The sequence below is a fragment of the Protopterus annectens genome, chromosome 5.part1, assembly GCF_019279795.1.
Source record: "Protopterus annectens isolate FY-2018-M chromosome 5.part1, PAN1.0, whole genome shotgun sequence".
Lineage (NCBI taxonomy): Eukaryota > Metazoa > Chordata > Ceratodontiformes > Protopteridae > Protopterus > Protopterus annectens.
Genome location: NC_056736.1, coordinates 634,017,307 through 634,029,796, shown reverse-complemented (window position 1 = coordinate 634,029,796; position 12,490 = coordinate 634,017,307). Strand labels below are relative to the sequence as shown.

At 40.4% G+C, this 12,490-nt stretch overlaps 1 protein-coding gene across 3 annotated transcripts in view; it reads right to left on the bottom strand.

Annotated features, from left to right (window-relative positions):
• Window positions 1–12,490, bottom strand: part of KATNAL1 (katanin catalytic subunit A1 like 1) — a 928,864-nt gene that overhangs the window by 207,336 nt on the left and 709,038 nt on the right. For all 3 annotated transcript variants that reach the window (XM_044073252.1, XM_044073251.1, XM_044073253.1), the window contains one exon: window positions 12,335–12,461. In XM_044073252.1, the coding sequence (XP_043929187.1) occupies window positions 12,335–12,461 (127 nt within the window). The remainder of the gene's footprint in view (window positions 1–12,334; window positions 12,462–12,490) is intronic.

Below are 12,490 nucleotides of genomic sequence, written 5' to 3'. Positions count from 1 at the left end.
TCTATTATAATACTTGGACTTCATTGAACGATACAGGGTCTGTATGCCAAATTTTGTCTTTTCCCCTTGGACCATTTAAATTATTACAATAGATAAATATATTTATTATTTCTATTTGTACAATTTTGAGAATTCAGGCGCCCTACACTTGACTTTAATTTTGTTGACTACTGCCTAATTTATTCTTACCATTATTGTCCTGTGAATGACGTGGTTATAGGGTGTACAATCTTTGTACTTACCACTATATGGCCAGTATTGTCTGATTACTATTAGATTTACACACAGGACGTGGTTGTTCCAAATAATATTACCTTGATTCAGTATTATAATATTACTGAATATATATCCATCATGGATTTGAATAAAATATTTTTGGATCTATCATCGGACAAGGATGATCTTGCACCCTTTGGCATTGGTCAGGATTCTGTGGGCTCTGGGAATATTACTTCCATAAAGCCGGAACAAAAATGTGAGAAACTTTTTACTGAACTTAATAAAAATATGAAAACACTTAGGTCCTGTGTTTGGCACCATAAATTACTCAAAGCCTATCTGGCCAAGGGCATTTGCCTCAGGGGTCTGAGGGTTAAAATTCAGCCTTTGGTAACTGACCCTGACGAAAGTTTAACTACAGAATGGTCCTCTATTCAACAAGAGTGTTCAATGAAGTTTGTTAGTTCTCTATCCAAGTATTATACTAGGATCATTGATAAAGAAACAACTCAAGTGCTAAAGTTAATAGAGGATTGTAATCAGTATCAAAATGATACTTTTTTCTCTGCTTTACTATCGAAACTTAGCACTGAATTGTTAAATTTTACTACTCTTCTGAAAGAAAGAAAACTTAAAAAATTCTCTCGTGATCTTTCTGACTACGAGAAGGGACAACCCTTTAAATACACTAGACATGTTAGATTCCAAGATGGGTACAACAAAAATTCATCTAGTTCTAAAAGGAAACGTCCACGCTCTATCCTCAAAGGACGTGGTAACAATACTGATTCTACTGAATATGATACTTCATCAGGGACAGATACAGAAACACAGCCCACCATGGATTCCCCAACTCCCAAACGGAAAAACTACACACCCCCTTTAGGGAACATAGAGGGAGGAGGGGTGGTAGGAAACACAGGAAAAGTTATAAGTCTACAAAATTTGATGGAAGTACTAACGAACAAGTAAATAATGTATGTAACATTTCCAACACTGTACTTACACCTGAACAAATATCTCTATTAAATAAAGGATTATCTTTTATTCCTGTTTTTTTTGTTTCTGAGGACATTTTTGCACAAGATCTATTTTCTTTTTGTAGACTTATTAATCTTAAATTATTTTTTCAGGATAAGGGGGATGATGAACAGATACAAATGGATACCTTTAAATATCATGCTTCATCATTTACACCCCCGATGCATCCCACTGTTAACCTATTTTTACGTAGCGTACTTAATGATTTACATTTTCAGTTTAATCATTGTTTACCTATGTCTAATAATATGACTGATGGAGAGATATCCTGTTTGGAGGAACTAGTACGGAATAAAGATTTGGTCATTATCAACGCAGACAAAAGGGGAGCGGTGGTGGTGTTGGACTGGAGTTACTATGATATCGAAGCTCACGAACAATTGGGTGATGCTCGATATTATACCAAAATGCCACTGGATCCTACCCCTGTATTTAAAAAAGAAATTGACAGTTTTTTACACTCTGCAGTTGATAATGGGATTATAACTACCAAAACGTTAAATCATCTAACAATCACTGACCCAGCTAGACAATTTATCTATTTTCTGCCAAAAATACATAAGGATCCTTTACATCCACCAGGTAGGCCCATAGTGTCGGGCATGGGTTCACTTACTGAGCCACTATCTGAATTTCTGACTATGTATTTGAAACCTCTGTTATCATTTGTTAGATCTCGAATACAGGACACTACTCAATTTTTGGGTATTGTTAATGACATGCAGTTAGAACAGGATTGGTGGCTTTGCACACTGGACGTGAGCTCATTATATACCAATATTCCACATTGGGCCGGACTTGATGCCATTGAATTTTGGCTTTATAAATCCAATATGTATCAACCAGGATTTAATACCTTTTTGTTAAATTTGACTGAGCATGTGCTTACTAAAAATATTTTTTTCTACAATCAGGAATGTTTTTTACAGATCAGAGGTACAGCGATGGGGGCCTCTTTTGCCCCCATATATGCTGATCTGTTCATGGCTTATATTGAACAGATTATGATTTATGATGACACTCATAATTTGTATTTACCTGAAATTGATATTTGGCGGAGATATTTGGATGATTGCTGGATGGTGTGGAGATCAGATATTTCATATCTTCAGGAATTTATGGAATACCTAAATGACAATAAATGGGGAATACAGTTTACCATCACTTATGATCAAAAATCCATAACGTTTTTGGATGTTTTGGTTACTAGAAATAGGGACAATACCCTTAAAACTGAAATCTATAGGAAGTTTCCCCAATATAATACCTTACTCCATGCCTCCAGCTTTCATCCAAAACATATTGCCAAAAACATTCCAAAATCACAATTTATCAGAATCAGACGTAACTGTTCTGATAATACTAGCTTTATTCAACATGCTCAGGATTTACACAATAGATTTATTGACAGGGGTTATAACTCAGGGTATGTTCCAATGGCTCAAAAATATTGCCTCTGGCCTACATAGATCAAATCTATTGATGTACAAAAAGAAACCTGTGACTGAAAACATTTTACGTTTTACAACCACATTTGGCAGAAATACTAATAAATTCATGAACATTATTAAGGATAATTGGAACATATTGGAAGCGGATGTCAGAATTCAAACATTTATTCCTAACAAATGTTCTTTCTCCTTTCGGAAAGGAAAAAATTTAGCGGGATACTTCAACCACTATAAACATCACTCTGAATCCACACTACCCCAGGTATACCAAACAACTATTTTGGGGGACAAACTTATTGGCTGTTTCCCATGTGGCCATTGTGTTAACTGCAAACATATTCTGAAATCAAAGGAATTTACCAGCAGAAATAGTAACAGAGTTTTTGACATTCAATTCTTTGCCAATTGTAATACTGATTGGGCCATATATATGGCTTGTTGCACTTGTCACTCATTCTATATTGGGCAAACTTCTCGACCTTTTAGGTTACGTGTGTCCGAACACTTGAGTGATATTAAATGTAAAAGAACATCCAATGCTCTATATAAGCATACACTTATACATAATACAGCTCATTTTCACTTTGTAATTATTGACAAACTTATTGGTGATAGAACTAATAAATGTGGCTGGCATAAAAAACTTGATGTCAAAGAAAAGAAATGGATCACCAAACTTGGTGCCCTTTTTAGTCCAGGGCTTAATGAATATTTATGAAAAATCTTGTCAGAGTATATATTTGATGAATATTCATGAGTATACTAATTCTTGTCAACCAATCAACTATTTTTCATGATTGTATAAAACTACACCATGATTGGCTTTTTTTGTAAAACACTGAAGAAGGCTAGGTTAAATCCGGGCCGAAACCGGTTTGTTTATCAGCTTTTCATGTTGCCTTAGTAGTTTTTAAATAAACTACTTGTTACTTCACGGCTCACTTGTTGCTGGCTTGCTTTTTTCTCAATTGTGTACCATCCCCTTGACACAGTGTTGGTTGGCCTTAACATTTTATTAAGACTGATTGGATTTTATAAAATAGTTTTAATTTTAACAGGTGACAAAGAATCTGGTGACTTATTACAGAGATGCTCAAGAAGTCTCATGTTATTCCCCATGTACAACAGATTTTTCAAGTACAGACACATTTTATTTATTTTACATTTGTTAACTGGGAAAGTCCGACTGGATACATATCCATTTTCAGCGGAGGCCCGGGGAGAAAAGCTCCAAGCAGATAAACATTTAAAATGCAGTATACAGTAATATTTAGCAATTAACAAAATCAAAAGAAAAATACACGTTACATATTTAAGAGAATGGTCTGAGTAAAGTAATATTTACAGAGATATTAAGCAATTTAACAAAAATAAAAAGACAACTACAAATAGGTTCCATAATGAAAAAGGTTCAAAGTAAGGTTATATTTGGATAAGAGAAAGTCAACAACAATGTGGGAGGTGGAGGGAAACTATAAAGGGTATCTCTAGAGAAGTACTGCTGTGTAAGTAAACTTATCATAATAGTACGCATTTGAATGATCACTACTGCAGTAGCCTTAGTTATATGGGTTATATTCTGTCAAGGATATAACAGTTGGCCAGCTTACATGCATAAACTGCCAGGCAGCTCAAGCTGAGCTGACTAAAAGACAAATTTGGGTGCAAACCCTTCAGAGCTTTCCTGTCAACAGAGACAGGGAGCCTGAGCTCTGAAAGGACAAAGCTAGGACAAAAATAAATGTCTACATCTTGGCATAAAAAGCACACCAAAAAACAAAGGGGATGGAGGGAAGGAGTGGCTATTGTAGCAATGATCATTCGGACAGCTACTGTTATGGTATGTTTACTTACACAAGTGTACTATGTTCATCATACTGATCAATGCTGCAGTAACCTTAACTATATGGGTAGATTACCTTAACTAACTATATTTAGGAGTTGTAAGGAGAAGAGTCCGGATGTCCCTGGAGAATGGTCCTAGCAATGCCTAATCTGGATCTAGAGAGGGAATCAAGCTTATAGTGCTTTGTAAAAGTATGTACAGAGGACTAAATAGCAGGTTCTATAATATTTCTAGAATGCAACCCTTTCTAAAAGCATAGATGGAGCCAAGGCCCTGGTAGAGTGGGCCTTGACCCTGCCTGGAATAGTTTTGTTATGGTGAGTATAACAGAAGGTAATAGCCTTAGACAACTATTTGGAAATAGTCTGTTTTGACACAGGTTGTCTCTTCTTCTTACCTTTACAAGAAATCAATAATTGCTCCAATGATCTAAAAGATTTTGTTCTGACAAGATAGTACCCGAGTTGTGTGTAGACATCCAAGGTATGGAGTACTCTTTCTCCCTCATTTTTAGGTTCAGGAAATAAAACATGGAGATTGGCAGTTTTGCTTAAAGTAAACTCGGACACCACTTTAGGCATAAAAGAAGGATTCATTCGCAAAGTAATCCTGTCCCTGTATAAAATGAGATAGGGTTGACTAACAGTAGGAGCTTGCAACTCAGATACCCTTCTTCCTGAGGTCAGACCAATCAGTAAAACTGTTTTCTGTATTAGCAACCTCAGGCAACCAGGTTACCTGGTTCAAATGGTAGAAGTGTTAGCTTCTCTAAAACAAAATTAAGATTCAGAGCAGGAGCTACTGGTTTTCTTGGAGGACTCTTATGCAAAACCACTTTCAAAAACATTTTGATATGAGACTGCACTGAAAAAGGAGGATCCACAGGTAGACATGCTGAAATGGCTGATAAATGAACCCTGACAGAGGAATAAGAATAGCAACTCACACAAATATTGTAAAACCAGAAAACAACTAGTCCTGAATAGGTGGTGATTATGTTGTTGGCACCAACTAGAAAACATTTTCACTTTGCTAATATATGATTTTCTAGTAGCAGGCTTTCTTGCCTCCAGTAGCACCTGATCCACATCCTTAGTAAACAAGTACCTAAAAGGAATTAAGACCCTATCATCCAGGCAGTCGAAACTGATTGATGTCTGGGTGTATCAAAAACTGCTGATCCTTGTTTGAGTATATCCAGTCTGTAAGGAAGCTAGTGGCAATTCTTCTTAGCCATTTCCAAAAGAAGGGAGAACCCCAGTTGCCTGGGCCAGAAGGGAGTAACCTCAATGTTCTTGGTGGATTCCTTCTGAAACCGCAAAAGTACTGTAGGTATTAGTGGAAAGAGTGGAAAAGCACACAGGAAAAGGCATCTGTCCTCCACATCTTTTTCCATGGAGTCCTGCAACAGAAGCATGCCAGTTGATTGCTCACTGAGAAGGAAAACAGATCTACTTTAGGAGCTCCCCACAGATGGATGAAATCTTGGAAGATCCCCTGATCCAGTTTCCATTCGTGAGGGTCTGCCCTGGTCCTGCTGAGCTTATCTGCCACACAACTTTGCTCTGACAAAATGTAGGATGCCTATAAAGTGAGATTGTGCTGTGAAGCTCTATCCCAATTTAACATGGCTAGTCTGCAAAGGGGACACAACCTAGTTTCCCCATTCTTGTTGATGTACCACATAACTGTGATACTGTCTGTAACCACCTGAAAGGGTCCCAGAGACCAGAGATGGTTCAGAGAGATGAGTGCATTGATCAGGCAAGCATCTCCTTGATATTTATGAGCTCACATCTGCCCTTAGTGTTCCACACCCCCTGCACTTTTATCCCTCCTGAAACTGCTCCTCAATCAAAGTCCAAGGTGTCTGTGGTGACAGACTGCTTTGGATTAGGGAGGGAGAAGGGGAGACCTGGATTTAAGGATGTCTGCTGTCTACACCAAATGATTTCTCTTCTGACAAACCCCAGCACTCACTGGGATTTGAAAAGATAAAGGGTGTTGGTGTTGGGACCAAAGATATTTCAGATACCACTGTATCTTTCTCATCTGGGGTATTGTCAGTCCATTAAAATGCAACATTCCTAGCCTTAAAATAACTGTGCAGAAGAGGAAAAGTGATAAAGCAGCAACACAAATAAGAAAATGGAAGTTTTTTTCCCCCAAAGGGAACTTATCTGGCTGGCAAAAAAGCAGCACAAACTGACCATTGATCCTTGAAAGCCTCAGAGGAGCATACTTATTTGGCAGCAGAAAATCTGTAGAAGGCTTCATGTCCAAACTTATTTTTTGTCAGCTCAGTTCTAGCTGCCTGGATCAGGGTGCATAGAAGATGCCCTGAACCTTTGGAAGCTAGCCAGCTATTATATCCGTGGCAAGATATAACCCACATAGCTAAGGCTACTACAGCAGTGATTAATAAGATAAATATCAACCGGTGATGTGGAAGACTGGATAACAAAATGGGAAGGAAAATGAAACACAAGGAAAGGGAACACCATGATGGAAATTAGGGTGGGGGTGATGGCTGAATGTCATGCTGTGCAGTGCTGCACACACTCAAGATCAGGCACCTCTTTGAACATCCTCACAGATGGACCCACCACTGCTGGCCCACTAATCAGGGGCAGGCATCTGTATGACTCTGCCAGTAGCACAAGTATACATTCCAGGCTGTTAGTGCAGGTTTCTTAGCTGCTGATCTACCCAACCAGTGACTAGGCATTTCACCTCCTGCCACAGCAGAACCCACTGGTTATGCCACCATGTAGAATGAATCTACACTCTCTCCCACTGTTGATGTAGATGATCAGAGGGCAATAGGAAGCCCTCCAGGTTGCCCCATGCTAGATGATCACCATCACACTACAGAGAGGTGGGCCTGGAGAGTGCTGGAGACCCAGCAGATGATGGCAAGACAAGTGTACAGTGTGGTGGCTGTTGCCATAGCATATCCATTACCACAGCTCACAATGCATAAAATATGAACATACATAGCCAGAACAAAAAAACAACAACAAAGGGCTAATTACAAAAAGAAAACAGGGACAATAGAGAAACACAAAAACAACGATCACCAAGTGGCAGTACAGTCCTTGGAGGAGTACAATGCTATTAAGTATGCATTGGTAAACAAGAAACAATACAGAGGGCTGACACAAAGGTTCTATACCAGTATGTGCACTACAACAGGCAAGCTTAAATGGCACTTAACCAATCCCCATGTGTAGGCCATGTGTGCAGTCCATAAGATGCCACACTGGAACCACAAATGGGACTGAAGAAGGGTTGACCAACCCCCTTTGCATGAAGTACCTAGCCCATAGAAGCCTACTTTAAGATGTCAGACACAGCCTACAAATGCTCCCCTACAACGCCCAATGGAGAATATGCCAGATAAGTCCAATGTTAATATACATTGGAATACTGTAACTCATAACATACCATGACATAAGACAGCCTCAATTAAGATTCAATCAGCACCATATCAGACACATGCCCATGGTATGCCACATGTAACTGTCACAGGCAGGGGTGGTGGAAAGGCCAGAGTAAGATTAAGGCATGGAAGACTAATTAGGGCACTGTGTATGAGCAGCAGGGATAAGGCCATGGATGTGGCACTGAATGATGCTGATCAATCAGGTCCAAAGTAAATGATGACACCTGGGATGATGGTGGGACACCCACAGTCAACTCAGTTTGCATCACCATTCTACTACTGTTATGCCCTGGTGGTAGAACGGGCAGTAGAATAGATCAACTTGTAGCAACAAAATATGTATTACATAAAACAAACCTATATGCAATCATTAAAATAATTAGTAACAATTCAAATATGAACAATGAAGCAGGTGCTTAACAGATATGCAGCTATAACATCAGTGTCATATACGTACCCCAATGCCTCTACAATCTTGCTTGTCACCTCTGACATATCAGCCAGCTGTCTTCTATTTCACCAGGTGAAGAGAAACTGAACATAAAAAGAAGCAAGCCCATGAACCCCAAGAACTACATATAGCTGAGCAAGAATGCTGATTTGGCGTAGTGGTACATTGCTCTGACTCTAGTGCAATGCCTATGTATAAGCAACCAACAGTAACTACTACTTAATGTAGCACTATGGCTCCATTTCTCTAACTTCATTGTTCCATTGATGCCTCTTGAAGTTGCTGTAATTATGTCAGCATAGCTCATCACAGTGGGTGATGCCCATGGCATTATTCACCACTCTGCCATGGCAGTGTCAGTCATCCACCATGTACTGTGGGCCCTCACATAAGTCTCTCGAAGGCAGTCCTGGTAGTCTCAATATAGGAAGTAAAGAAATGCTTTAATCTCCTTCTTGCAACATGCGGATGCCCACCCAGACTACGACCGTTTAGAAGCCATGGCCACTTCACAGGTTGTATCCAGGAGAAAATTATAACAGATCCTCATTGATGCATATTGTGGGAATCACATGGAGCACACTAGTAAGCAACAGGGCAGCATGACATAGTCCAATGCCACCATATAGTCGCTAGTCACTAACTCTACTGCCAGGGTTGGAGGGGAGACTTGCTGGACAAAAAGTATTTGACCATGAGTATGGGTCCAGCATCAAAGACCACCCTCATCAACATGGAGAAATTCCTATTGTCCCTGTCTAGGAAGACCAAAAGGACCCTAATACCTGGATGTGGGAGTTGAACTGGATGCACCATCCCATATCTCTGCTGGGGATGTACCAGGGTGGTATTTCCTTAAGTCAGTAAACATTTTTAGTGGTATGCCCGTGTTGTCGGCAAAGGAATGCTCAAGCCCAACACCTCCATATCCTCACTACCTTTACATCAGGGATTTTAACACTGATGCATCAGAGGGAAGTAGGGCTGTCACATATTAACAATGTTACACTTGGATATTTATCTGTCTGCTTTCACAGCTGCTATGTAACAGGACATGGTTGATGCCAGTGTTGCATCAGACATTGATGATGGTGGCCTTATACTAGCAAAGTCTGAGGGCACAGCGCCACTGCTGGCAGTGATAGCTATGGAGGTACAATGCCACCTAAGCCCACAGACACAGATATTCTGTCATGTGGAACATGCCCCCCACTTCTCCACAGCCAGTAGAAGGCCAGGTCATGCACAGCTCTCCTACTCAGAGATCACTGTTATGCCTTGACCATGCACCTGCAGTGGTCATTGTCTCCTCCACAGAGCATGGCGACAGGATTCAGGAGAGATGGGTTGGTGGCCATCAATGCCATGGCTCCTGCTCCTTGCCTGACATGCTTGTCAGAATTGATATTACTCAACAGATGTGTGGGGCTATCATCCAGGCACAGGCAGATGCCACTATCCCCATGGCAGAGGTGAGAGGTGTATTGTACAGCCGGTATGACAACGTATATGTCTGTATCATCCACCTAAGTGATATGTTGGACAGGCACATATGTGTACTCACTGTTGCTACAGGTGCTACAAAGTGGTCAGTCTCTAAATGCCAGTTTTGTGGATGCCACTCATCTGCCTCCACAGTGAGTACACACCATATGGCAGGCATGTCAAGGTCATGTATTGTTACCTACTCCACACCACCATATGGTGGTGTACCTGGTGTAACACATGTCCACCCAAGCAGAAGTAGCCTACACAGCAGTCAGGCACATGGTATGACCAGATCATTATGGTCTTGCAGTCTACCTTCATCCTTATGGACAGGTGTTGGTGCCCATGCCATTCAGCACTCATGGCCAGAGGCATTTATGGTCTGTATCATTCCTATCTAAGGTTCCAAAACATACATCTTACACAGACACACACACACACACACACACACACACACACACACACACACACACACACACACACACACTCTCTCTCTCTCTCTCTCTCGCACATATGCATACAGTGAAACCACACTTGCAGGAGCTGTGCCCCATGGAACCATTTTGAGCAAGTATCCACTACTTCCTGACACCTACAACCCCAGGAAGCAACACCCCTCTCTACTCTATACCCAGGTTCTTCCAATCTTCTGCCCATGTAGGTTCAGTAGGTTCACTGGGGATTACTAGGCTAACAACCTCAGTGGGCCTTTTTAAGACTGGCCATGCTTCCTAAATGTATCTGACAAGTTTTGATACCCTAGGGTTATTTTAAAGGGTATGTTTAGGCTTGGGCATAGGTGGTCAAGCATTTACAGGCTGCCTCTGTCTACCGGAAACATAGGTGCCATATATTTTGCTAGTGTAAGTAAATCACATGCTCCTTTCCACATTCTTTGTTCCCCTTCAAACTAGTGTGCCTGTTACTGATCCCTGTCATTCTGCCCCTTCTCAACTGTATGTATAATGACAACTTTGCCCTGACCTCACTGTTGTGTTCTAAGGATAGGTGATATCTGATGTGCTGTCTGACCAGTCAATGCACTGTATGGCACAGCTTGGGTGTACTATTGCATGAACTGGTTTTAATCTTTGTTTTGTCTATTGTAGCCCATAATAGTGGCCAGATGCTGCCTCTTTGCAAATGCCACAGCTTATTGCACCTGCCTTTGTCTCATATGATCTTGCCCTGCAGCAAGTTCTTCTGACAACTCCTTAACTGGCACCTCCTCTGCCCATAGCTCCATTTTGTCTGATACTCTGATGTCATTCCCCTGCTCTTGCTGTTTGCTTACCACCACGGTATACAAAATTGCATCAATAGCAAATATCTTGCTGCAGGTCTTGGGAGCATATTGCAGTGTACCACAAGAGGAATCTAGACAGCAGAGGTAGGTCTTCCTCAATTAAAACACACACTAGAGGATGTAGGGGTAATGGATCCGTAACATCTCATCCATTCTCTGTGGGCTGTGTATTGCTGTCATAAGTCATAGCTTCATAGCATGACCAGAAGTTATCCCATACAAATTGATGATAGAGGTCAGACATGTGCCAGATGTGAGAATCATGGGAACTGCCTAGATGACACATGGGTACAACGTATATTATACCCTGTGCTTTGCATACCAACTAACAGCTGATGGAATGAAAGCCCTTCCAGTTGATGTATCACTGTCCATGTGGACCAAGCAGGGCTTGACAACAAAGTGGGTGCAATTAATGTCTCATAGCACATCAAGGAAATGGGCTATTTCATAGAATGCCTACACAGTGTTTTCTCTCATCTGTGGTCCTTAGGAACTACATATGGCCCTCAACATGCCGCTGCACAACATCAAGGAATGGGTGTAGTATTCTTGAGGTGGATGCCTGTGATATATTCACTGTGCCCTCTGATGGTCTCTGAAAGATCCCTGTGCTCAAACTATCTAGCAGCCATAGTTGATTGTGCAATTTTATATATTTCTGAATCACTTCACCCTATTTACAATTATTCACATTTGCAATTGGGCTCATTACTATAATGCTAGTCATTTCCATATAATTATAGAGTCACTGGCAAATGATGGTGTTTGCACAATTTTACCTCATAGCAAGGTGGTGCTACCTGTGTCTCTGAATCTCCTCCCATGTGCTGCCGCTTGCTATGTGGTTTTACCTAATGCATTGTGATATTCATATCTGAATTCCAGTCATTATTTTTTCTAAAGTTTGCATGACATGTTAGCATGGATACATATTTAAATCCTGTATATAAACACACATAGTTGAAAAATGTATGATTACATCTGCTTTAGTCTTAGCCTTTGGGGAAAAAAGAATGTGCTAAAAAACTATGAAAGAACAATAAACAAATGATTCATATAAAATAAGTGATAGACAAAAAATTACCATCCATTTGTATTAGTAGCTCTGACTTGACTCGGCGACTTGCTTCATGTTCATCAGAGCTGCCTCTGCGACTGCATATAGAATCGATTTCATCAATAAATATTGTTGTTGGAGCGTAAAAACGAGCCTTTAGATGCATGCAAAAGACACACAAAA